General features: G+C 43.9%; 3 protein-coding genes across 3 annotated transcripts in view; 2 read left to right on the top strand and 1 right to left on the bottom strand.

Moving 5' to 3' along the window:
- The window catches only part of LOC135902374 (uncharacterized), a 159,202-nt gene extending 152,189 nt beyond the window's left edge, over positions 1 to 7,013 (top strand). Inside the window, exons 4-5 of the mRNA XM_070539213.1 lie at positions 3,697 to 3,786; positions 6,162 to 7,013. Of these exons, the coding sequence (XP_070395314.1) occupies positions 3,697 to 3,786; positions 6,162 to 6,228 (157 nt within the window). The 3' untranslated portion in view covers positions 6,229 to 7,013. The remainder of the gene's footprint in view (positions 1 to 3,696; positions 3,787 to 6,161) is intronic.
- LOC135902301 (U3 small nucleolar ribonucleoprotein protein IMP4) lies at positions 513 to 9,052 on the bottom strand. The gene is made up of 9 exons (XM_065432268.1): positions 8,900 to 9,052; positions 8,674 to 8,782; positions 8,485 to 8,568; positions 8,113 to 8,222; positions 7,280 to 7,412; positions 7,023 to 7,177; positions 5,335 to 5,429; positions 3,398 to 3,468; positions 513 to 692 (listed from the first exon to the last, which is right to left on the bottom strand). Exons 1-9 carry the CDS (start codon positions 8,900 to 8,902, stop codon positions 550 to 552), a joined length of 903 nt encoding a protein of 300 aa, XP_065288340.1. The 5' UTR covers positions 8,903 to 9,052; the 3' UTR covers positions 513 to 549.
- A 93-nt stretch (positions 9,053 to 9,145) lies between these two features.
- The window catches only part of LOC135902298 (G-patch domain and KOW motifs-containing protein-like), a 43,635-nt gene continuing 25,737 nt past the window's right edge, over positions 9,146 to 27,043 (top strand). The window contains exons 1-6 of the mRNA XM_065432263.2: positions 9,146 to 9,455; positions 9,651 to 9,829; positions 11,570 to 11,807; positions 13,445 to 13,616; positions 14,641 to 14,773; positions 16,337 to 16,499. Of these exons, the coding sequence (XP_065288335.1) occupies positions 9,298 to 9,455; positions 9,651 to 9,829; positions 11,570 to 11,807; positions 13,445 to 13,616; positions 14,641 to 14,773; positions 16,337 to 16,499 (1,043 nt within the window). The 5' untranslated portion in view covers positions 9,146 to 9,297. The remainder of the gene's footprint in view (positions 9,456 to 9,650; positions 9,830 to 11,569; positions 11,808 to 13,444; positions 13,617 to 14,640; positions 14,774 to 16,336; positions 16,500 to 27,043) is intronic.

The following is a 27,043-nucleotide window of genomic DNA, read 5'->3' as shown; positions in this document are numbered from 1 at the left end:
CGAATTGGCACAGTGCGAGTCTATATATGAAGAGCATAAGTGTTGCCTTTGTAACAGATTATCATATTTTGTGGTGCAAATGCGTTTTTGATAAGTAGTGGGTCTCACATGAACATCTTGTTTCCAGCAGACCTGTGGAAATATTAAACACTAGTGTTTTAAAAGAAATGGCCTGCTTTAGTGCTATGGCTACAGCTACATGCTATGTCTAATATGCATGCTTATATATTATCGCAATGCTTGTGCTATATTTAGTGTTATAAAGCTACACATTTCTCTAAATATATTCAATAAGCACTTCGATGTTTCTGTGGACAAGTGCCTTAGATGTCCATTATCTGTATTTACACAGTTGCTAGTACAAAAATCAATACTTGCAGGAGCCTTAAATATGCTTGTTTCCAATACTTGTTCTTGTTAGAGTTACTTATAGCGAACTCTGAATGGCTCTGTTGGTGGAATGATTGCAAGACAAAAAAAATGGAGCAGTTGTACTTGCGAACAAGTAACTATTTCTTTAGGTGGTTTCTCTCAGATTTATTGAAGCATTTATTTTGAAGTTCCTTCTTTATCAAAGGCATCCTCATCGCTGAGAAATCTTCGTTTCTTGGCAGTGTTCATGTATGGTCGCAAGCTCCATTCGACATCCAGCGCAGCAGCGACATCAAGTGTACCCAACTTGATTTCATACACTGTTGGGGGATAAAAAATTGTGAAATTGAAACACTTGCAAGCTTCCGTGTATTTTCAGGATGCAAATGTTTTTTTTACACGACTCACTCTTCAACAATGTGTGAAGTTAGCCATGCAATCAAGGTACAGTTGCAATTTATTTTGGCACTTAGCATAAAAACCTTTTGCTTTAATGAAAGTCAAAGTGCGTCAGTGCTGCCTCAAATGTTTATCTTATTTATTAGATACAATCGAGTTTAATGTTCTGAAGTAACATAAGGCATACAAGAGGGGTGGTTGTAGAGAACGGTAGTTTGACCACCTGACACTGTTTTAACAAGGGCTGCCCTAATTTCAAGCAGTTTTTTCTTTCTTGGAGTTAAGAAAGCAAATCCTCAAAGCTGCAGAAAAAATACAGGCACGTGCTAGAGTGCCCTACGTAATTTACTAGAATGCTTGTCTGTTCGAATAAGTTTGTTTCTGTTTCAACACTACGGAGGTATATGCATCATGATACATTGGCTTGCTTCGTTCCTGTTATCGCTGCGGCTTTCACGTGCAAGCACAGCCAAAAGAACTGTATGCAGCACGCTAGTTTATGAGCTATTTCGTCATACCTAGTCTCACTGCTGCACAATAGCAAATTTTGCTTTATGTCAAAACTGGATATCATGTCAGGTGTTTTAAGACTAACTTTAGTAGCAAATTAAAATATCTTATTTTTCTCAGCATTTATCTTCACTAATTGCAATTGCTTACATGAGAAGCATGTGGCACAGATTCTACAGCTTCAAATTACCGAATATTATTGTACTACATGCAGCAGAAAATTTACAACCTCGCGTCAAAAGCAATGAAAACTCGCTTCGGCAATGTCGTGCAGCGTCACTGCAAGTAGCTGGACCTACAACAACTGTTAGCTGATTTTGTGATCACGAGAACATTCTCAGTAATGCAATTATTGTTTGAGTTGAACAAAAAAATATACAAGTCTGCGACCTCAAAGACAGAAAAACCATTTCATCTATGCAATGCTGGTCTAAATAGGACAGCAACCCGCCGTGGTTGCTCAGTGGCTATGGTGTTAGGCTGCTGAGCACGAGGTCGCGGGATCGAATCCCGGCCGCGGCGGCCGCATTTCGATGGGGGCGAACTGCGAAAACACCCGTGTGCTTAGATTTAGGTGCACGTTAAAGAACCCCAGGTGGTCGAAATTTCCGGAGTCTTCCACTACGGCGTGCCTCATAATCAGAAAGTGGTTTTGGCACGTAAAACCCCAAATATTATTATTATTATTAAATAGGACAGCAGCTCCGTCTGCTGTACAGGGCCTCGGAGACGAAAAGCGAGGCATATATACTGTGGCCGCCACGAGCCATCTCGGGTTCAACTTTTGGGCAGGGCCACCAGAGCATTGCTCCCTTGCCGTCTTCCCTGTGTAGCTTCCAGCACGCTAGTGTAAATGAAAGGAGACTGAAAGCCACAGATCAATCTGGTAAGTACACCTAACTTCGCTTGTGCTTAAAGGATTCAACAAAATTTTCCGGCAGCATATTCATGAAGTGACATAATTTAACAGTGATTTCATTCCATAGTTGATTAGAAAAGTGTTTCAGAGCCCCTTTAGGAACTTTTCCTGTACCAAAGAATCCAAATACAAGAACATCCCTTCAAATCTGTGATGTCATCCAGACACCAGCAATGAAGTTCGGCTCAGCATTGGTTTTCACTTTTTCTTGAAATTCCTAATAAATTAAGATAGAGTTTTGAAAAGACATTTCACTAGCCTAAATTCATTTAGTGTTGCAATTTTTAGTGTCCTTTAATATGCATGAAAATGTCGCCATGCAAATGTTCTTGCATTTGGCCCCCATCAGAATGCGGCTCGGACTCAAACTTGCTACAGAATGACTTAGCCTAACACTCACTGATCGAAGCAACGCTTCGGCTATGAGGAATGCACTTTTATAGTGGACTGCCTCGGCTCTTGTAATGTGCACTTAAGTCTAAGTACAAGTGTTCTTTCATTTCACCAGTGGCTGGAAATTGAACCTGTGACCTCATGCTCAGCAGCAGAATGCCATAGCCACTCTGCCATTTCTGTAGTTGACATCACACACTGCTGGGCTTGTTGCTCATATTTGGATATTGAAATTGCGCAAGTAGAAGCAACATAGCAAAGAAGGCAGGACAAATGTGAAATCACTCGCTGCACTTATTCGACAAATGCAGAAATGCAGGCTGCAAAGCACAGAATCAGATGACAAAAACGTACCGACATGATTTTCAGCAGAGCATCATCTTTTCTAATAAGGTTAAGTAAGCTGTTCAAAAAAGTGACGGTGAAACTTCGATTATGCTGCAAAGCACAGAATCCCAGCTTTTTGAGCAGCATGTTTGGAACCAGTTTGTTCTACAACCACCGCGATGCTGAAGCTTCACCCTTCCTTTATGTGATTACATGCAGCGTGCCTCATACTTTAAATTACTGATGCTCGTACAGTAAGCACAGTTATGAGTTCAGGTTTATCCTGTGTACTTTGCTTGCATGACTTTTAATGTCTAAATACATGGTCACCAAGGCAGGTTTTATAAAAACACAGCCAAAGAAAAGCAGCATGCTCACTAGCCTTAGCCAAACTCTGTCACTTGCAACAGAAGCAAATCAATGAAAGCTTGTAGCTAGCATTGATGGAGTGATGATCTAAGCAGAGAACCCACTCACATTTCAGCTCAAACCGTGGTCCCACTTCCTGAAGCTGGTACTCTTTTCCTTCTTTCTTGAAAGTGTGATGCCTGTTATAAAGGATAGAGAAGAGAATGTGCCATTATACAATGCACAACTGGGTTTTTGTCCAATACAGCCCTGCAGTACTAGTATATACTTGGGCCTATCCTGTTTCCCAAAGATAAGAAACAGGATAGGCAGCACATCATTATTCAAATAAAATACGTATATCTCTTAAACTCACTCATGGTGTTCTTTTTTACACTCCTCGTCTTGTTCTTTTTTGTTATGTCTAGAAAAACCAGATGTAGAGCCTACTACAAAAAGCTTGCAAAAGAAAAGAAAAAAAGGAAGGAAAATCCAGCTCCACTTTACCAGAAGTTTAGGTGAGCTTATAATAAGTTGGTTGTCCATGGACTTATCCTCTGCGCCTTCCAAACTGAGGGTGGGTGCCTTGGGTGCAATGAATTATAATTCTTTTATTCCTTACCACAGAAGCTTTTGTAATAGGGGGTACACTATGTAGAAGACATTTTTTTCTTTGCAAATAGTCACACGGTTAGTCGGTGTGCTGTCCTATCAATCATTTTCATGTCCCATCTTTATTCTGCATACTTTTCTACGAAGAAAATTTTATTGCACGCTTGGGGTGTGCCTGTGTACTTGTAGCCAATTACAGTTTAGCATCCAACTATATTATTCCCAATATGTGTTTGCAGCCAGCCAAGTAAGTTTAGACACTCTCGAAACAATGTACATTAAGCTGATGTGGCCAGTCAGTGATGTACTGCTTAATAAGTGAATGGGTATCTTGTGACAAGGTTCTGTGCAGGTGGAGCTTTAGAAGAAAATTGAGAGAGCAGGGAGGGGGATGGTGACGGGAAGCAGTTGTCATATCCAGATTTTTACACAAGATTACATATGAGAAATCTTTTGCACATTTAAACAACTCCTAGCTTACAGGAGCATTTGACTATGTGCTGTTAGGATTCATGGAAAGGAACGAGTCCAGGCAAATGTCGACAGAACACACACGATGAACAGCCAAGAAAAAGTGCAAGGTGACATGAGATCACGAAGTGATCATTCATTGCAGCTTGTGTAACACAACTCAGTGATTACCACGTTCCGTAAACCATGTTCTCAACCACTGTGTAGACTTGGCAAAAGTTTGGAACAAACTGTGTCGCAGCACTTGCTATGTACAAACACGTCTCACATATGGGGAGAGGGAGTGACCATTCATGCGTAACAGGTTTTGGCATGGTGGCACATGCGCACCTAACCTCCATAGCTGTAGAAGGGTGTGAAGCGGTTGGCTCAAACATGGCCTGTGACAGTAAACGGCACTGAAAACAATAACAAACAAAAGGAAAACATACCGCAGTGCTTTGTGGTATGTGTCCCTTCTGTTTGTCTTCATATTCAATGCTGTTTACCATCATTCAGCAGCTGATTATGCTCGATATAAGTGCTGGTTTCATTTAGAAATTGAATGTACCAATCCTACAGATTTCAGCAAACAGCATCATTATGCAGATACCCCACACAACATTTGTGCAAGGTTTCAGCTTGCTATATCTGAATCCCTGTTTATGGCGATACAATGAAACATTTGTGAAAATGCTTTTGTAGCAAACTGCAATGGTGTGATGGGTCACAACTACACTTGAATGGCACATCAAAATCTGCCATATCAAGAAACGAAACCATCTATGCACTAAAGTCAACAATCAGCTATTGATTTCAACTTGGCAAACTACTTTGCTGGGACTACAAGCATACTACCTCTAAAGCAAATAGTATCCTGAAAGACAAAGAAAGATATGCTATCAGACAAGCATCCTATGCCTGCATGGTATGCTTAATTTGTTGATTTTTTAATGCATATTTTTGTGTGGTGCTTACGGTGTAGCTAAAGAAGTTCTGTTCACCTGAAAGATATGTAGTCATCCTGGTTGGCAAAAGTGATGACACGGTGGGAGTCCTCCTTTGGGACGGGGAAGAGGTACTTGAGTATGCTGACCACCTGTAAGGAGGGGAGAAGGGGCAGATGGTCTACGATTTCATGTAACCAGAGTACTTAATGGTGCTACTTTACAGTAGACTTCTGTTAATTCAATCCCGACCGAAGGTGTCGGCTGTGCCCATGCATTTCTATGGGCCGAAATGTTAGTTATTTTGACCCTATAATTGGCATTCACCAGATAAATCAAACTTGACCATGCGCATACCTGATCCATATGGTGGCCCCTATAATGACCCCTTTAGTAACAGCATCTGTCGCGCCAGAGCTTAGGGGACAGAGAATGCACTGGGCACATGTCATCTCCCATCTATTTTGACCCAACCTAGGAAGATTTTAAAGCAATAATAGTAGCTCACAATGTCTAATTACGGTATTTACCCTATTCTAATGTGTAGTTTTTGTTTTCCAAGAAAAGTTGGTCAAACGTTGCCTGTGCAGTACAATCGGATATGAAACCAAAACTGCCCTTGCGGTGTTCCTACGCTTTACCGCATAATATGGCTGCATTGCAAACTACAATAATACAAACTGCAATACAGCTATATTAGGGACAAAGCTGACTTTAGGAAACAGGGTGCCATTCTCAAAAACCGGGTGCGTGTTAGTTTTCTACTTCGGACACATAAATAGTTGGCGCACATTCGATTCGGAGGCGTGTTATACTCGGGCAAATACTGCCAAATGAATCAGCTGTGTGTTTTGGCATTTTTTCTAAATCTTGTTTCATTCTAGCTGCTGGACAATGAAATCATCACAGTGCTCATCAAGACGGAATAACTGCAAGACCCTGCTGCTCTAGGACATGCAATTCACACAAATTACGATGCAGATGTGAAGGTCCCTGTACATCACTCATAGTGGTGCTACTCACATGCAGCAGCATAAGAATTCCCAAGTGCAAGCACTACCACGGTCTGGTCAAGGCTTCCTATGTGATACATATACTATGAGTAATAAAACATGGGCACCTCTTGTCATTTGAAATGAAGACCTGCCAACATTATATAATTTGAAAAACACTACAGTAGAAGGCAAAAAATACTTAAAGTCACGAAAATATGCTAAAAATCATTTGATTATTCAATATGTTCATTGTTTCTTAAACATTCGCGGACTTTGTTCTGTAGGGGTACTGTGAATAGGCGCTGTGCTCTAGATAATCGCAGCAACAATGATCTGTGCAGAAGACAAGCCAAAATTAATAACTCAATATTCACATAACAGCTGTCGAAGATTCAGCTGCCATTATACATTGGCTCCACCAGTTGATGTCACTGTTGCACAGGTATGTCTGAGTAGTCAATTGGTCTGAAAAATTTGGCCATAAAGAATGACTCAGTGACAGTATTTGCCTTTTCTTTAAAGTTGCTTTTGCACTGAACTATATGCAAATAAATAATAAAACATCTGCACCAATACAACAGACATAAACAAGCGCTAAAAATCAGGCATTTTACGATAAAATCGTAGAAAATGATAAAAGTTGGCACGTATAGAAATGTCATGCCATTTCACTCGCAAACCAAGCAGCTGGTGTTGGTTATCGCACATGTCTTTTCAGCACCAGAGAATTGGATCCGAAGAAGAGCTTACCCTTTTTCCGAGCCTGGTCTTGAAATTGTGGAAGATCAGATGGGGATAGGCTTCAGACATTGTGCCAATATTCGGGATGTCATGCCGCATGACTGTGTTGAGTATAGTGAAATAGGCTGTGGGCCCATATGGAAGATGGCAGACCACCAGGCCATCTGTAAGAATTACAGGAAGTGGTTGCCCATTCCAATTTTATAATCTTTATATTGGCACAGTGACTCTCGGAAGCTCCTATGAAAGGAATCATGGAAACTCACCAGGATTGCCTCTGGTCTCATGAACAACAATGAAGTCTGTGACCTCATTTGCTCGGCAGGCTTCAATGAGCTGCTTCATTTCATAGCCACCACGATTCATCCTCTGAGCATTAGGGAAGATCAGTCGAATTTCCTGTACCAAAGAAACACTGGTTGCTAAAATCTTGCATATATGCATCAACATTGGTCAAAACAGTTTGTATGGCTTACTCTTGTTTGTACTTCACTGTCATTTTCTACTGTGCTAAGTAACAAGTTTGTTCATTGCTCTAAGCTAGAGAATATAGTCCACTAGTCAACATTATGAGTTATATGTAGCATTAAATCTTTATGTAGGGACATACTATGTTGTAGTGTGCTGAAGCCAGATCAGCTTTCAGGCGTTGGTGTTCTGTTTGAAGGCATCAAGTTTCATACACAAACACATACAAAAAAGAGCTATCTTGAAGAGAAGGCATGTTCATGAAATGGCCATAAAAAATAAAATTATGGGGTTTTATGTGCCAAAACCAATATCTGATTATGAGGCACGTCGTAGTGGGGGACTCAGGAAATTTGGTCCACCTGGGGTTCCTTAACATGCACCTAAATCTAAGTACATGGGTGTTTTTGCACTTAGTCTCCATCGAAATGCGGCGGCTGTGGCCGGGGTTCGATCCTGAGATCCCGAAATGGCCGTAAGCACATTGATAAACACACACCATTTTAAACAGCAGGACTGCTTCCGAGGTACATTCTATGGGAAATTATACTCGTTCACACCAGTAATTGGTTGCAAAATTAGTTGCAAAAGTACCACTGAAATTGTGGTGTAATTAGTGCTCATTAATTACCTTAGCAAACTGCTTTAGCTTGGAACTTGGATCCCTGGAAGTTGTAATGACAATTTTGGGGTCACGTACCCCTGCCCAGCGGTACTCGTCATCTTCATGACTCACCACACCTGCAGTAAAGACAAATGAAATGCGAGACACATGAAGCTTTACTTGGTCAACAGTGAACATCAACATGCATAGCAAGGCTCTTGTGCTTGGTATTTTTCGATCTCAAAAAAAAAAGAAAAAGGAGGGGGGAAGTTAATGAATTATGATGCAAAGAAGTTTTCCATAAAGCTAAGAACGATTTAATGCAAGGTTTGCAGTCAACTTACAACCACAACATCGACCTACACAGTACACACGTGCCTTTTTAATTCACGTGCTTACCTTCACCTCCGGGATCATCCCAGTCCAAGGAACGTTGCAAGTTCAGAGCTTCCTCACGTAATTCATAGGGAATCGGGCGGTTTTCTAAAAAGAAAAAGAAATATAAGAAGAACATGAAAGTCGGGAAAACACATGCTCTGCGGTGGGCTATGCATCGGTCATAGCAGTAGACCATGCGATACAACAAACCTTCTAGTGCTTGCTTTAAGCGCTCTTTTTTCTCTTCGATGGTTCTTCTTTTGTCCTCGATTGATTTTCTGTACAAGTATTCTCGCCTTTCGCGAGCGAGCCGCCGTAACTGCAGTGACAGCAGCGCAAGGACAGAAGGTTCAATTCAATCGTTTCACTGAATGCGAAATTCATGCAAGTGAAATGCATCATACTAGGTACCCTTCACAACGATGAATTAACTTACCATATTGCAGCTAAATAGACAGCGCTAACAAGACACACAACCTGCGAAAGACGGTAGGACGTGCAGCACACTAACGCACATGGAAATCGCGCTACACGGATTGGCTAGGAGCTTGGTCTAGCTTCAAACGCATGTTCAAACGGCGTAGCAGTAGAGTCTAGGGACAATCAAGGGAAATATGAGGACTTTAGCTACGCATTGGCATGTCTTGCTTTGCTCCTTTGATCCTTGCAACTTATTAGAATAGTAAAACAACATTTGGATGAAATCTGCTCGAAAAGTGGAAATTGCTCTCGAGTGTACATAAAAAGCTGAAAGGTGTTCTTTATTTTTTGGCTAGGTTGCGATTTCGAAACGTTTGGGAAAACTCGAATGCCCGTGGTCTCGTGGGTCCCAAGATGGCAGCTGCTGTTCCAGCTGAGAAAGTTGGTCTCAGCTTTAAATTCACGAAAAAAGTCGAAAACAAAATACTGAGCTGTGAAAAAAGTCAAACAGGGCGTGAAGCCAAAGAAGAAAAGGATTACGTTGTTTCCGTTGACAAAAGCATCGTGAAAAGGTAACAAAATTCATTCCAAAGTTTAGTTCCGTCATGTTTGCGTTTGTATTGAACAATCTTGTCTTGAAGAAAACGCTATCAAACCATTGGAAGAACAAACTAAGTCTATGTAACTCACATATATTTGAATCTTGTCCACTGTAAGCATGAGAATATAAAAATTGAGTCTCGTTTGTGTTGTTTGTTGTTTTTCAGTTCGCAACCAAAGACCGAGAAGAAGGAGTTGGTTATCCCCCTTATAAAGAACAATGTTTGGAGGTTACCAAAGCACGAGAAATCAGTGGCCCAAAAAGATGCAAAAGACATTGATAAACCAAATGAGGATAAAACAGAACTCACCTTGGAGCAGCAAGCGATTAAAGAAATACTCGCAGGTATGTTCCTAGTAGTATATCGCTTTTATTTCACAGTTCTTCCCGAGTTATTGGGTTGTGATTGTTCATAACCAAAACAATAAGTAATAAATCGGTGGATGATCAAAACGTCATTTGCAGCAGCTTCACGATAGGTCGTGTCTTATGTTGTTTTTTTATTCGATGTTTGTGTAGCGCGCATAGTTTTGTGACCTAACTCGCACATGTGTTAAACCTGATGTAGAATCATTTATCAGGCGAGCTTGTAGTACACTTAATGACGAGCTATTCACACCGCAAGCATTAAAATGAGCTCAAGCATTACTTCATTTCAGCGAAATCAGTGATTGTACCCCTCTCTTTCGTGATGCTTCCGCCCTGACGGTACAATAAATGAAATATTATAAGCCTCACATGGCTGTAATGTAAGCCTCCGCTGCAAAGTTTAGGATAGGCATTGCATGAGCTAAATACGAAGAAACAACAAAGTGGGCTACTAAAGCACTTGTGTATACTGACTTCATTTAATGTACTCTTCTGGCCTAAAAGATTCTCTTAGAACACTTTTAAAAATGTAGGTGAATGTGGTCAGACATGTCAAGCACGATTTTGTGATTCTAAGGTATAGGATGGTGGTTACATATAGGCTAAGTTCCTGTGTGTGCGAAATCGTGCTGTTACTGAAATAAGATCAGTGCTTATGACAAACTTGACTGTTACGGAACACCTCTTTGTTGTGCCACCAACCTCATAATAAGTGGGCTGCTGAAACTAAAAAGCCAGTTACGTTGATAAAGGTAAATGACATCTTTTTTTAGTGGTGATTATCATTTGCTTGTGTAGTCCTGACTTTGTGACAATGTGAATTGCGACACTGTAAAGTTTACTTCAAGTAGAAATTTTGTCCTTGCCATGACTCTTGGTGTGTAATAGCTGTGCAGGCTTGTTTCACTGTAGGTGCCGCATGATTGATGACCAGTTCCAAACTCTCGTTGGTCTCACCACCTGATTCTTTGGCATCATGAGGGCTACCGGGACTTTTCAATACTAAACATTGAAAAACGAAGTTTCTTTAACTCCAGTTGCTCAGCCTTAAATAGAAAGAGGTGTTGTGAATGCCACAGTCAAGAGTGTAAACACACCTTTTGATTGCTTCCTGTATGCTTAAGTCCTGAAAGCTTTCATTACATCAGCACTTCTTTCTGATGAAAAATTACTCGAGCAGCTTGTATGCTGCCTACCTCTTTAAAATTTTTGAGAGGACAGGCTTTAGTGCACAAAATCAAAAGTTTCTGTGCTACTATCACACTACATTGAAACATGAGCAAAAAGACTAGACAGTCCACTATCCTTCATAGATTTGCCAGTACATGTGATGCTGGTGTGATTCATTCCAGACACACAGCTTTGGGGCCGAAGTTCACTACTACCCTGTCTTACCAAGGTTGCACATGCAATTTGGAATGAAACATAAACATTTTTTTCAGCTTTCTTCCCATTCATGCTTCATTGCTGCATGATGGTACACAGAAAACTGCCGATGTAGTGGCCATGTAGCCGACAAGGTGCATCACATAAGCTTACTTACTTTTTTTTTTGTTCATTACAGCAGGCCTAACTGTGCAAGCAAAATGGCCAAAGAACACTTGAAATTACACATACGCACAGGTTCAGCACTGCTATATATTGTTTTGCGTTTTGCAAATGTTGTGCGTATATAAAAGTGATAAACAGGTAGTACCAAACTTTCTTTTTTTCTAGATGTAGCAGGCAGTCAGAACTCGGACAAGGGAACCACCCAAGACATGAGCATACCTCTGCTGATGCAGAACAAGGTCCCCGATGGCTACGAGACAGATGACAAAGTAGATGTGTCCCTTCGAGCAGAGGAGTCTACCTTGGAAGACTATAACAGTGTTCCTATTGAGGAATACGGCCTGGCCATGCTGAGGGGCATGGGGTGGAACCCAGGCAAGCCCATTGGTGCTCGTTGCACTCAGTGAGTTCACTTTACTACAACTTGCCCTCAATTGTTTTAAGAAGGCTGTTACATCTTATGTCAGGCAATGGTGAATGCACGAGCTTTATGTTAGGGCAAGGGCAGGGGAAGGAAACTTATAGAAGAATAAGATGGGTTGGAGTGCATATGGGCAGGCATATCAATTTCATGACCATCAACTTACCGCTATTCTTGAAAAGACAAGTGTATAACCATTGCATTATGCTGGTGCTGCTAACATATGGGCAGTTACATGGAGGTTAGCAAAGAAGCCTGAGAAGAAGTTAAAGGCCACACAGTAGTGAGTGATGAAACTAAAAATTGTTGATGTAAGACAGGAAGATAGTGGTGTGAATAGGAGAGTATATGGGAGTAGCCGATATTCTACTTGACATGAAGTGGAAAAAACTAGAGCTGGGCTGTCCATGTAATGCACAAGATGGATAACCAGTACTAGTCCTTTAGAGTTATATAACGGGTGCCAAGAGAAGGAAAGTGCAGCTGAGGACGGCGGGGAATTAGCGGTGTGATGAAGTTATGAAATTTGCAGGGATAATACGGGGTCATCTGGTGCAATACAAGGGTAATTGCCAATTGGAGATCCCTGAGATCTCCCAGTGATCTCCCAGCTGCTTTTGTCCTGCAGTGGACATAAATAGTCTGATGGTTATGATGAGGGCAGGAACATTATGTTCTATTGTACTGCCATTGAATAACCTTGGTTCCAGGATTTCTTCCAGCAGATTTTAGTTCTTATTTTTTTTGTTTTAGTCGCTCTACACATTCATAGCTATTAATTTGCCTAGAATGGAAATGTCGTATATGCAAAAAATATAGTACTACTCAGCTACAGCTAAATTTGCTTCATGCTTCCAGTGGAGCTGCAACTCTTCATCCCCCCCCCCCGCCTCTTCTTAATTAAGGTCTGTGTGTGTGGGGGGGAGGTATTTCCTGGCCTATGGTGTTATTGAACACCACAGGCCAGGAAGTGTGATATTGCTGCGAAATTTAAGGAGAAACAATACAGTGGTCGGTGCAAGATCTTATTTTGAAATCGTTAGAATGAAAGAGCTGGTAACAGTATCTGAATTTCCTGCATGTTAGCACTGTAAAGAGATGTTTTTCTCAGTAGAGGTGGATCTTGACGTGGATCTGTTCAATAACTGTGTGCTGTGTCGTTCCTCAGATGCCATTTTATCATGAGAACACTATGGTAATATTAATTTGAACCATTTACACCTTATTAATTAAACAAGCTTGTTTGTGCACTCCGTTCACCACACACTTATTCAGATGAAGTCAACAAGGTTATGAACAGTATTATGGTCAGATTTGAAATAAAATAGTGTTTTCTAATGATGGTGACAACATGCTAGAAAAGCAAAGAAGGCCTAATTAAATGGTAGCTTGAATGAGAAGCCTTTTCTTTCGCTTCCATTCGCATGAATTTATATTACCTGCAACTTATGTTTCTTTTTATTTCTGTACCGTCTCACTTCAATGCCTGAACAGGCGCTGTGAGTACCAAATAATGAATAAACTGATTTTTTTAATAGCAAGCTTTCATTGCACTCGCTTTTTCATATGCACTTTGTGTGTAAAGTATGTTCTAACCTGAGTGTACTTGACCCCTGCAGGATTGCAAAACCCATAGAAGCTATCATGAGACCCAAAGGATTGGGTCTTGGTGCTGAGAGCAAGATGGGAAAGCCTCCTCCTCTTGTGGCCAAAGAAGAAGGGGAGCTTGTTCTCAGAACGGGTGCCTATATTCACATAGAGCAGGGTCCACACAAAGATCTCTACGGGCAGGTGAATGTTGTGTCTTCATTCATCTATACCCTTAAGTTATGATCTGAGCTCTTTTGCACAGAGCCTTAAGGGGATGCTGCTTTACTCGAGAACAAAAGCCAACTAACCTCAATTTCCTGACATGCACTCTCAGCTGTGTCTTGTTGATGTGCTCTGCCATGGTCGGTGAAGGCATGTTGCCACAGAGCCTCCCACCTATTATAGAGATGGAGTCTCACTGGAGTGTTTACGTGCTGCATTGGCTCTACTGGCTTCCATTCCATTGTGGAAGTATTCATTTTGGCTCATATTTTTGAAATTGTAGAAGCTTTACTGCACTCTTCTTGTACATATAAGGATGGCATTTAGCAAGTTTAATGTTTTGAAAACACTTATAGGATGAAGGTTTGGAGACACCTGGCATCGCTGATATTGTGACATCATGAGAGGGAGTGAAATTTTTTGCCATTGTGTGGCAGTAAGACTGGGTATGATGGTGTTGCTCATAAAGAAGTTAACTAGAGTGCTGCAAGCATTTCTTCTGGCTGTGCTCGCATGTCACAGCTGTAGCATTTGCAATGTATCATGACACGTCCATCTTCTGACTAGTGAAACAGAAACCATTTTGTAGAGACTAGTATTATAAATTAGTTAGGGTGCTTTTACAACTGCCAGTATATTTCTTGAGGTTCATATGGGTTAAATTTCATTTAACGAAAGAAAAAAAAAAGAGTTGAGAATGTGATGTCAGTTCTCAGTACTTTAATTTTCTCTGCAATCCTTTATTTGTTGACCAGGACAGCACCATCATAAGTTATTTGATGATGTGCTTGCTTATTAGGATTTCATTTTAATATTATTTATATTTTTGTACGTAGTAAGTAGTAACACCTGAACTTTTTTTTGTGTGTCATGTACAAAATTGGGCCATGTCTATCAGAACTAGTGATCTTCAGCATGGGGTGTGACTTGGTTCAGTTTAGGTAATTTGTTTAGTGCTACAAAGGCTTTCTATAAATGGTTTGGCTTTTCTCATTTTCTGTAGGTGGAAGGCCTTGACGACGAAAATGCACGTGTCATTGTAAAGTTGGCTCTGGGTGGGAAAACAGCAACTGTCAGTGAGCTCTTTGTCAGCCTTGTCAGCAAAAAGGATTACCAGAAATATGGCAAGCTCCTGAGTAAGTGGATATGAAAATTTTGTTCACTTGTAAAAGAGCCATCTACTGTTGCTTGTAGTTGCAAAGCTACAGATGTCTAGAAGTAATAGCACAGTGCAGCTTTGCCTTTGAATAGAGCTGCATATTTGACCAATAGGCACCACAATGCTTGAACTGCACTGGACAACTGAAACAACAAAACAGCTTGAATGGCCCTTTGACTAAGAGTTTGTGACTTGCAATGAGCCTCCTGAAGCAGTGACGGTGTATGTTTACCTAGGCAATGTTGTCGTGAGATGCCTAAATCACGAGAAGGAAATCTCAGTACAAATAAAAATTAATTGGTACACATATGGCAAGCATCCTCAAGTTATGAATGGTAGCTTACCGATATCCTTGAAAAGTCTATGCTATACTCGTAAACAACTCTCTGTTACAGTGAAGGGAAAGCTACAAAGGCAAAGTTTGCGGAAATAAAAGTGCTGAAAAAAGTCCCACATTCTCATTCGTGTTATAGTTTAAGCTGGAAAAGAGAAAACATTAACATCTTATTTACAACAGCAAGTAAGTGAAAATACACTGCTGAGTCTTAAATTTGACTTGTTTTTCTGCTTTTCTCCATTGCACTTGGGCAAATGCGAAACCATTGCACATGGAAGCTGTGCTGATTCAGTGTCTGTACCAAGAAACTGTAATAATTGTCACACTCCGTTGGACTACTTAGCACAGTAACGCGTGCAGATGCTCTGTCCCTGTAGCTTTCTTTACGTTGCCAGGGAAAGTTGTCCGCAAGTATAGTGACTGTAGTATTCTGCTGGTACTAATGTTTAGGAATGAAACTGTGTTGATAATGAAAAAAAAAAGGAGAAGCTAAGAACTGTGCAAAGAACAATGAAATGGAAAATGATAGGTATAATGCTAAGCGATGAGAAGATGGCGGTATTGATTAGAGAGGAAATGGTTGTAGTTGATGCTGTAGTTGAGGTTAAGACAGAATGGAGTTTGGCAGGTCATGCAATATGTACTCCTGGTAAACAGTGGTCTATCAGAGTAAAAGACTGGACCCTTAATGGTGGCCCAGTGTCTGTGTTGTTACGCTGCTAAGCACAAGGTCACGGGCTCGATTCCCAGCCATGTTGGTGGTGTTTGATGAGGTGGAATGCAAAAGAATTCGTGTGCTGCTTTTTGAGTGAAAAGAACCCCAGATGGTGAAAATTAATGCAGAGTCCTACACTACAGTGTCCCTCATAAGCCACTGTGCTCTTGCAGGACTCAAAGTTTAATTAAAAGAAAAGGGTGCTTAGGGAAGGAAAATGGTGTGATAAAAATTACGAAATTTTCTAGCGTAAGATGGAGTCTGCTTACGCAATACAGGCATGATTTCTTTTCAAGGATACCAGATCACCTTTGTTCTGTAGTGGACACAAAATGCTGATGTTGATTATTTATTTTTGAAAGGCAGAATCAAGATTGTGTGACTTGCAGAATTTATGTTTAAGCGATGAGTTTTCATGCATGATAGCCGTGTCAAACTGCCATGTGCCATGTTGTGCATAATGCATTACTCTACGCTTTTGTTCACAGACAAAGAAAAGTATGATGACTACAAGAGGAAGCATGAACCACAAGAAGAGGAGGTAGCTGAGAAGAGACAAGACAAGGATGAGAAGCACTCATTGCACAAGAAGCCCAGGGTTGAAAAAGAACGAGAGTCATCCAAGTCTGCTTCAAAGCAAGAGCAGTCAAGGTCAGTAGCAGGATCTCTTTCTGTATTAGCGGGTACAGAAGATGAGATGAAAGTTTAGAACTGAAGGTATTCAAAAGGAGACATTACGATAAGGACAGTAGTATATTACCTATATTTTGCAATAGGTGGAGATGTTTGCCAACTGTTTAGTGAGTTGGCAGCATGAATATGCTGCAGTAGCTAGCGATACGGGAAACTAACTGCGTACTTAGAAGGTAATCGAACAGTGCTTCAGACTGGACAAAGTAAAGACTACAGACACGCTTCATACAGTGCTGTTCGATTACCCAGTGCCTCCTCTATTTTTTTCTGTGCCTGCCGCGTGAACGCCGCGTCGTCCGCCGTAGCCTCTCTTGTTACTCTCGATTTTTTCCCAAGATGCCCCTTGGTGGCTCCACCGTATTACCCGCTTGCAGATGACGTTCTCCCCCGCCTACGCACCGGCGGTTTGCAGACATTTCGCGCCGTGCTTGTGTCATCTAGAAGCAAGAACTACAAAGGTTATTGGGTGTTTTCACAATGACAATAAAAGAAGTAATCTCTGCATGAAGTAAAAATAACGTTGAATTACATTGTTATTATGAGTCTTACCGGGGTCACAATTCCCGCATCCGTCAAGTTGCAAACGACACTTCTAACCCATAGGTTTCTGGCAGCAGTAGAGGAAGATCCGTCTGTTTGATGCAAGTTTTACATGTCAGTATGCGATGCTATTGTGTACTGTTTTGTACGTCGAGCAAGCGAAAGAAAGACCCTGTAGTGTCCTTTTATGACGTACCAGCGGACAAAAAGCTACGGGAACGATGGCTGCAAGTTATTGCAAGAAAGAACTGGGAACTGAGTTCGAGTTCAAATTATTTGGCCGTATGAAGCCTTCATTTTTGGAAAGTGACTTTTGCCAGGACACGAATAGGCGCGTACTCAAGCATGGTGCAGTGTCCAGTGTTTTTCCTCACTAGCTGTCCTACATGAAGAAGGAGCAGCCTAAGGTGAGGAGTTCTAGCATTACACAGAAAAGAAAGCGCGATTCCTCTAGGGCTACGCCGGCTAGTTTGCCTACATCTACTGAGGAAGTACATTCGTGCGCTGCATCGTCGTCAGATACAATCGAAGTTTGTGTGAACGTGCCTGTTCAAGCGCCCAAGCCCAGACGGCCCAGTGATCAGGTCACATCAGAAACTGTATCTGCCGTCTGCAGCAATGATGTGCCTGATACTGCTCCTTTGACATCAACAAGCGGGAAATGCATGAACTTCATTTTTCCAACCGATGTGCAGTCGTTAGACGGGTCAGTAGTAGTCAGTACAGTCAGTAGCTTCTCCATTCAAGCTGAATGGAGAAGCTCCGCATCAGCCTTCCTAGAACGAAAGAAGTAGCGCGAAAAAGAAAGGACCTGGAAGGCACGGGATGAGAGGCTACAGGCAACCGTCAACGCTTACAAAAAGGAGCTATACCTAAGGGAAGAGTGCAATGTCAACCAATTAATTCAAGTTGCCGCACACTAAAACCAGGGCCGTACGAAAGCCAGTATAATTATGGATCAGGTGCTGAATTACAAAGCAAAAAAACCAATGTGGTCCGAAACCACTATACAGCAGTGCATAATTTTGCGCAACATTTCCACAAAGGCATATGAATACCTGAGGACAGAGCTCCTTGCACTCCCATGCAGAACGAGACTTCAAAAATACCTAGTGTAATGGTGTTTAATTAAAGCTTAGAAACACCAGATCAACAGTAGCCTGGCAGCAGCGAACAGCCCGAGCTCTCTTGCAAATCACAGCTCGGCGTCGGCGTCATCTCCGAGCTGCTATCGGAAACACGAGGCGCGTCCACTTCATTACATCGGCCCTGGGTGTAAAATGGAGCCATCCTGGCAACTCCGGGAGTAGAGAAGATGAGGGGGTTGAAGTGAGGTTTCAGCCGGCTAACATGCACTGTCTTGCGACCTCAACAATGAAAGTCCGGCGATGGTGTGACAGGCTCAACAATATAGTTCGCAGGGGATGTTCCGGTACGGACCGTGGTACCGTGCAAGTAGTTTAGTAGAAAGGCTGGGCATGTGAGGCAGTATCCGTAACCAAACAAGGGAACCAGCAGGGAAGGTGGACCTGGCCTGATGACTGTCATGTCTTGTCATCTGACGCCCATGATCTTTGCTGGTCAACGAACGAGCCAGCTGGCGGCAACCTTCAGCGTATCGGGCAACTTCTGAAATAGTTGTGCACTCGGAAGCGTCAGGTCGGTAGGGCAGGATAGTATCCAGAGGACACGAAGGCTCACGCCCATACAAGAGAATAAAAGGTGAAAAACCAGTGGTCGCTTGTGTCGCGGTTTTATAAGCGAAAGTAATGAACAAGAGTATGGTGTCCCAATTGGTGTGGTCCTACGAGATGTACATCCTCATCATGTCGCCCAGTGTTCGGTTGAAGCGCTCCGTGAGACCGTTCGTTTGGGAGTGACACGCGGTCGACTTCCGGTGAATGATCTGGCATTCGCGAAGGAGGGATTGTATCGCTTCTGACAAGAAGACACGACCCCTATCGCTGAGTAGTTCTCGAGGAGCACCATTGCGAAGGACGAAGTTGCAAAGAATGGACATCGCAATGTCACGGCGGAAAGAGCTGCGGTCTCGGCGTAGCGCATCAGGTGATCGATGCCAACAATAATCCAGCGGTTTCCACATCCGCTGTATGGGATCGGGCCCTAGAGGTCAATGCCTACGCAGTTGAATGGTCGAGCAGGGCACGGTAGCGGCTGGAGTGGGCCAGTAGGGCGCAGTGAGGGAGTCTTGCTTTGTTGGCAGGTGGTGCATGATCGGAATGTACTGCTGCACAAACCAATACATTCCACGCCAGTAATATCGTTGACTTAGCCTTGTGAAGGTTTTTAGGACGCCGGCGTGGGTGCTTTGAGGGTCAGCATAGAAGTACGTGCACATATCGGAGCGCATATGACAAGGGATAGCCAGAAGCCATTTCCGACTGTTAGGCATATAGTTGCGGCGGTAGAGGGTATTGTCTCATATGGCCAAGTGGGCTGTTTGACGGCGTAGAGTCCTCGATGAAGGAATGACCGATGAAGCGGCAAGGTAGTCAAGTAGCAGGGCAAGCGATGGGTCCTTGCATTGCTCGGAGGGCATGTCAATAGTAGTCTGTAGTGACGGGCCTGAGGTTGGAGAAGGAACGGAAAGAGAAGCCACATCAGGTGTCATGGCGAGCGGGAGAGAGCATCAGCGTTGGAATGCTTTCGACCAGAGCAGTATACGACACAAATGTCATATTCCTGCAGGTTAAGCACCCAACGCCCGAGGCGGCCCGACGGGTCATTCAAGGAGGAGAGTCAACAAAGGGCGTGACGATGCTGAAAGGACGGCCGTAGAGATAAGTAGGAAACTCGCCCAATGCCCAAATGAAGGCTAAGCATTCCTTCTCTGTAACGGTGTAATTAAGCTCAGCTTTTTAAGGGTACGGCTGGCATAAGCCACAGCATATTCTTAATTAGTAGCTTTCCGTTGGGCCAAGACCTCCCCAAGACTGATACCACTGGCATCGGTGTGAACCTCTGTTGGCACAGTTGGGTCGTAATGGTGAAGAATTGGCGATGAAGTCAGAAACTCGTGTAACTTGTCAAAGGCTTCATCGCATGCTCATGACCACGCGGAAATGCCTTTGCTTGCGGTAAGTAGCTTCGTCAAGGGTGCGATAATAAATGCGAAGTTCCATATGAAGCATCGAAAATAAAAGCACAGGCCTATGAAACTGTGCAGGGCCTTGATAGATGTGGGCTTCGGAAACTTGGCGACTACGCGAAGCTTGTCGAGATCAGGAAGAATGCCATCTTTCGAGGCAGTTAATTTCAGGCAGGAAAATAGTTAAAAAGGCAGTTAATTTTCAGGCAGGAAAATAGCACTTGAGGTTCAGCTGTAGGCCTGCTGAAGTGAGACAGGTCAGGACGTGATGTAGACAGGTGAGATGTGTCAAAACATCCTGTGAGAAAACAACTACGTCATCCAGGTAACATAAACAAGCCTTCCACTTATGTCCACGAAGGATGGTATCAATCATGCGCTCGGAGGCAGCAGGAGCATTGCAGAGCCCGAAAGGCATAACATTAAACTCGTACAGGCCATCGGGACTGATCAAAGCTGTCTTTGGGCAGTCAGCCTCAGCCATGGGAACCTGCCAGTAGCCAGAGTGGAGATCTAGAGATGAGAAGTATTCGGTACCTTGCAGACAGTTGAGAGCATCATCGATCTGAGGCAGTGGGTAGACGTCTTTTCTTGTAATGCTGCTTAGGCCGCAATAATCGATAAAAAACCAAATGGTGCCATCTTTCTTGCGCACTAGAATGACAGGTGACAACAAAGGGCTTTGAGAAAGCTGAACGCCGCCGCACTGCAGCATGTTGTCCACTTGTTCCGTGATAACCCGGCGCTCTTCTGCGGAAATGCGACACACATGCTGTCGCAAGGGGGCATGGGAACCGATGTTGATAACATGAGAGACACTTGTTATGCGACCCAAGGATGGTTTGTTGCAGTCAAACGAAGAAACGAACTCGTTCAGTAGAGTAACAAGTTGGGTGCTATGAGAAGGCGAAAGGTCTGCTGCGATGGCGTTGTCAAAAACTGCCGAATGTGGTGTTGATGAGACAGAAGTTATGGCATTGAGATGTAAACGGGTGGTGACATCGTCAACGTCAAGGTCTTCAATACACGTGACAGCTTGCACGAATCCTAAGGTCTCACCGCGCAGTATGGTCACTGGATACAGGTGTGGATTACAGATGGGGATCAATGCTGATTCATACGTAACAGTGAGGGCGGCGCATGGGAGAAATAAGTCCTTGTGGTGAGCAAGCATGTCAGATAGCGTAAACGCCACAGTTGATTGAGTCTGGCATGGCAGTACATGACAAGGTCATAAGCAACGACGTCTCCGGTGGCAGATCAGTATCATCATCAATGAAGAGTTTGTGAATACTGAGGTCAGCTTTGACCGAGGACGAGTCACATAGCGGCGAAAGGGCCACTTGTATGCGAGAACAATTGATGATGGCATTATGACATGACAGAAGCCCCACCAGAGGATGAGATCATAAGAACAGGAGGGCAACACAAAAAACTTGATAAAGTACAAAACTTCTTGGATGACTACATGGGCGGTGCATACAGCCATAGGACGAATGTGTTGCGCATTAGCAGTGGAAAGTGCCATGCCAGATGGAGAGGACGTGACTTTTTTCAGCTTGCGACAGAGATTTTCATGGATGACGGAAACTGCGGCCCCTGCATGGATAAGCGCTTGGGTGGATGCGCCCACGACATGGATGTCAATGACATTCTGCGGTGAAAATTGAGGCCTTAGAAAGTTTGATCAACTTGCAGTTCTTGCCTCCGGAACTGCGCTATTCAGTTTCCCTCTTAGTAGGTGGCCGACCACGCATAGATGACGACGGCCGTCGACGTGGAGAAGGAGAACGGCGACTGTCTGAACGGGGGTCGCGATCTAAGGGTCTCAGCACTGAGTCAGCAGCATCGTGGCAGCACATCTTGGCAGCAGGTTGTGGCGTGTAGGGAAACTGGTCGAAGGCGTCACGGTTCGAGGACATGTTAGGATGACAAAAGCGCGCAACATAATCAACAATGCCGCAGGTGAAGCAAATGGGCCTGTTGTCTGGCGTGCGCCACATGTCGGCTCGACGAAAAAGCTAGGGTGACTGTTGTGGAATGGGACCAGGGGGAACCCGGTGCCTTAGTAGTGGTACGGAATATGACGGTGGGGGTGGCCGTGCGACAGTGGCAGCATAGTTGAGCGGCGGAGGTGTGACCCACGACGGGAAGTCGGCACAAGAGAGCGCTGCCGTCGGAGATGCGAATAGCGGCAGATAATCAACATAGGAGAGTGGTGCTGTCACAGGATCTGGCGTGCGAACGGGGGCAAGTGCGTCAGATATTTGGGCACGGATGGCTTGTTGCATGGCCGGAGACAGTGTTAAGGCAGGCTTGTGGGTGGGAGGGAGCAGTGACAGCTGGCAGGCCACTTCCTCGCGAATAAAATCCCTGAGCTGAAGGACGAGAGCAGAAGGATCAGCATCGCCAAGGCCGAGTCAGCCTGTGGGATGTTTTGGCGGCCGATGTTACGTTGGCGGCACAATTAGTCGAAACTCAGACACAGGTTGAAGAGTACGGCGACGCTGGTTGGGCTCTTGGGCAGCAGCATTCAAAATGCGTCATTCTCAATACCCTTCAGAATATGGTTGATCTCGTCTTCCGCAATCGATGGATTAACACGGCTGCAAAGATCCAAGACGTCCTCGATATAGCTGGGGAAAGTCTCGCCCAGTTGCTATGCTCGCTGGCGTAGAAGCTGTTCGGCGCGTAGGTTGCGGACAGCAGGGGGCGGCCAAACACTTCGGCGAAATGTGTTTTGAATGCGGACCAATTCGAAATGTCAGATTTGTGATTCTTAAACCATAGATTTGCGACATCAGCAAGGTAAAAGATGACGTTATTCAGTTTAGACTGGTCATCCCACTTATTGTGAGTGCTTACACGTACATGGGAAGACAGCCAGTCTTCCACGTCATGTTCTCCGGTCCCGCAAAAGATGGCCGGGTCGCGCTGACAGAGAACGCCGGCACAAGTGACAGGGGCAGCCATGGGTACAGTCGGTGTGGAGGTCGCATCAGTCATGGTGTTGGTGGGCAACGTATGATTGCGGAGCTCCAGGGTGTCTTGAGGGGCTCCAGCAATCTCCACCAAATGTAATGGTGTTTAATTAAAGCTGAGAAACACCAGATCAACAGCAGCCTGGCAGCAACGAACAGCCCGAGCTCTCTTGCAAATTGCAGCACGGGTCGTCGTTGTCGTCTCCAAGCTGCTATCGGACACACGAGGCGCATCCGCTTCATTACACGAGGAAATACTGCAGGCGAGGTAGGTTTCAGTGATCTTGTGAAATAAAAAGGCTGAGCACCGAGGTGGAATGCCTCGGGGCGGAACAAGCCAAAATGCGCCGCTCGTCATAGATGAAATGTGGATGAAGCAGAGGCTTGAGTACAACAAGCAAAGAGATGTTTTCCTGGGAAATGTTGACATGGGAGCTCTGTACAAAGTTTTGTCAATGTCTGAAAGGAAGGAACTGGCGAACTCGCTCTTGTGCTTTTTGCTCTGTGGCTTGCACATGAGATTCAGGATCTCGTTAGGATACTTTTTCGCTAGGGCCTGCACTGGTGAGCTACACATCCGCGTTTTGATCGAGAACGTTGAGTGTGAGCGCTGCATGTCACTGGTCGCAAAAGCACAAGAGATCTAATGCGACAGACGGTTTGATATCATACACTGGGACAGAGGAGGTCTGTGCTACCCCACTCAAGAACTGGTGCAAGTTCTGCATGCCCTGAAGAGGTTTGTGGACACGGTGCTTTCAGACCGCGCATTCCTGCAGGAGCCCTTGGAAATGTGTTTAATGTACAATGTTGTCGTTATTGTTGCCTTGCCAGCACAGTAAAACCTCATTAAACCGTACCCACTTAAACAGTAGTTTCGTTTTAAATGTAGTAAAGTCAAAACCCCACTCAGTCCGTTAAGCATAATGTGTTTTGTATCAGCATTGGTCGGCTTCTTCGGTTTTGTATCTCGTTGGTCGGCTTCTTATGTACCAGTTTCTTCCGTTCCCTCCTCAAGTCTAGGCTAATTCGACATCATACCATCCTATGGTCACTGCAGCGCACCTTGCCGAGCACTTCCACATCTTGTATGATGCCAGGATATGATGCCAAGGTTAGTGCAGAGTATGAGGTCTATTACATTTCTAGTCTCTCCACGTCCACTTTCGGCTATCCCGCTTGCGGAAGAAGGTATTCATTATCCGCATATTATTCTGTTCTGCTAACTCTACTAATAACTCTATCCTGCTATATTCCTAGTGCCTATGCCATACATGTATTCCCCCACTGACTTGTCTCCAGCCTGCTTGTTGCCTACCCTGGCATTGAAGTCGCCCATCAGTATAGGGTATTTTGTTTTGACTTTACCCATTGCCGATTCCACGTCTTCATAGAAGCTTTCGACTTGCTGGTCATCATGACTGGGTGTAGGTGCGTAGACCTGTACGACCTTCAATGTGTACCTCTTATTAAGTTTCACAACAAGACCTGCCACCCTCTCGTTAATGCTATATAGTTCCTGTATGTTACCAGCTGTATCCTTATTAATCAGGAACCCGGCTCCTAGTTCTCGTCTCTCTGCTAAGCCCCGGTAGCATAGGACGTGTCCGCTTTTTTAGCACTGTATATGCTTCATTTGTCCTCCTAACCTCACTGAGCCCTATTGTATCTCATTTAATGCCCGCTAATTCCTCCAATAGGACTGCTAGACTCGCCTCACTAAATGTTCTAGCGCTAAACGTTGCCAGGTTCAGATTCCAATGGCGTCCTGTCCAGATCCAGAGATTCTTAGCGCCCTCTGCTGCGTCACAGGTCTGACTGCCACTGTGGTCAGTTGCTTCGCAGCTGCTGGGGCTGAGGGCTGGGGTTTGATTGTTGTATATTCATATAGGAGGTTGTGGCGAAGTACTGCACCAGGGTGGCCAATCCTGCTCTGGTGAGGGAGTGCGTTACCGGTTCTGGTCACCGGTATCAGGCCGCACTCCAGGCCTGTTTATGCAATTTTATCAACACGCAGATTTTCTTTCTTTTTTTTTTGTTGTTGTTTTAATCCGGCAGAAAATTGCGCAACACCGGGATTTGAACCACGGTCTTCTTGCACGCGAGGCGGATACTCTACCTCTACACCATCGCTGCATCATTGTTATATTTGAATAAAAATGAACTTGTATGTTTTTTTTTGCGTTTTCTCAAAACATGAATTTTCGAATATTTGCGTCCTTCCGGGAGCAATTTCGCAGTAATCAGGGCACCTAGAATTGTAATTTTTGTTGCAGTACTGAGCTACATGAATAATGCACACAATGGTAGGACCAGACTTTTCTATCTCAGTTTCAATATTTCTTTATTGTCCGTACATTAAACAGCCACTTTGAACCCATTTTGAACAAAAAGCTTTGATGTGCTGTATAATTGTTAATTATTGTTATACCAAAAAGCTATTGCTACCATTGGGAAGCTTATGGTTCCTAATGTCCAGCTATGTGCCTAAAGCAAGATTTTGATGAGTAGTTATTGCTCCATTGTCCCGAAAAACAATGTTAATTAAGTTTAATTACCTTTAGAACTAACTGGCATATTTTAAGAACGATAGCATATTTGGAATCAGCATAAAAAAGCTGAACAAGAGGGTGCTGTTTCATTAAACTTGGGAAAGGGGGTCTTAATGAAGCTCAAAATACCCACTTCCCCCCTTAAACACGGAGTCATCAACATAGCCTAAGCGATCCACAAGCGATAGGCACCAATCCCGGCACAGTAAATACTCACTGGAAGTTTCACACAAAGTATTTATTTATTTGGCTGAAAGTACTGCAGCAGTGTAGCCTGCTTCTTATTGGTAGCTGCGGGCTTAAACACGGAGTCTTCAACATAGGCTAAGCGATCCACCTGCAAAAGGCCGGTGCCTTCTGTTGCATCGCAGTAGCGACGTAGAAGGGCCAAAGCAGCTACAGCCTCAGTTGAAGTCGGAAGCAGGGCAACATCAGCGCTTGCGGGATCAACCTCGGCAGCGTCTTCGTTTGGCCACTACTTCTGCTGCGATCTCCACGTTCGTCAATCAAGGCATTTTGAAACACTGGCAATAACAAAATATTTAGTGGCATCTGCCAAGGCTTCTTCTGTGAGCGAGCCTACGCTGTCACATGACATTGTGGACGCAAATCGCCAATCCTTGCGAGGCATGGCAGGCGCAGAGTGCGGCACCGAGGTGGAGTCAGTGCAGCAAATGCAATGTGTCCTTGACGTTGTCGAACTAGCCAAGCCACCGCGTACGTACGCCGCTATGTTCAAATAGTGCTCTCGGCACGATCGATGTGTGCAGCTGTAGTGTGCCGCAATCGGGAACGCCCATCGCGCCACCGCTATCTTCGACGGTGTTGCAGGAAAGCTCACCACCTGTCAACAGAGTGCACCTGGTCTGGGGCGGCAGAGTTCGATATGTCCATTTGACGTTTGATCCCGTTTGAGATAAAAAAATTAAAATGCAGGTCATTTTCTTGGTGATATAGAAAGTGTTCGATATATGCAATAATTCAATATATCCGTGTTCAATATATCGAGGTTTCACTGTGTCTCCCAAAGTGATTGACCGTAATGCCGATCCAGATTGGAGTAGAGCACAATATGAACCCACAGTACTCGCAGTTACCTTCCTCAAAATGCACTTTGTGGCCATATTGTGACGCTGATGATGCTGCATCTGACGGCTCTGAACACTGAACACGCTGTGAACACAGTTTTGATTTCATGTCCGATTGTAACTCGCAAACAATTTTCAGACCCATTTTGGGGGGAAAACGTCCGCGTTAAATTCAAGTAAATTCAATACCTGGCAGGGGCTGATTTCAGTATCGAAAGAATGAAAGCTCTGG

The sequence above is a fragment of the Dermacentor albipictus genome, chromosome 5, assembly GCF_038994185.2.
Source record: "Dermacentor albipictus isolate Rhodes 1998 colony chromosome 5, USDA_Dalb.pri_finalv2, whole genome shotgun sequence".
Lineage (NCBI taxonomy): Eukaryota > Metazoa > Arthropoda > Arachnida > Ixodida > Ixodidae > Dermacentor > Dermacentor albipictus.
Note: the sequence above shows the minus strand (reverse complement) of the source record. Positions and strands in the feature narration are given on the sequence as shown.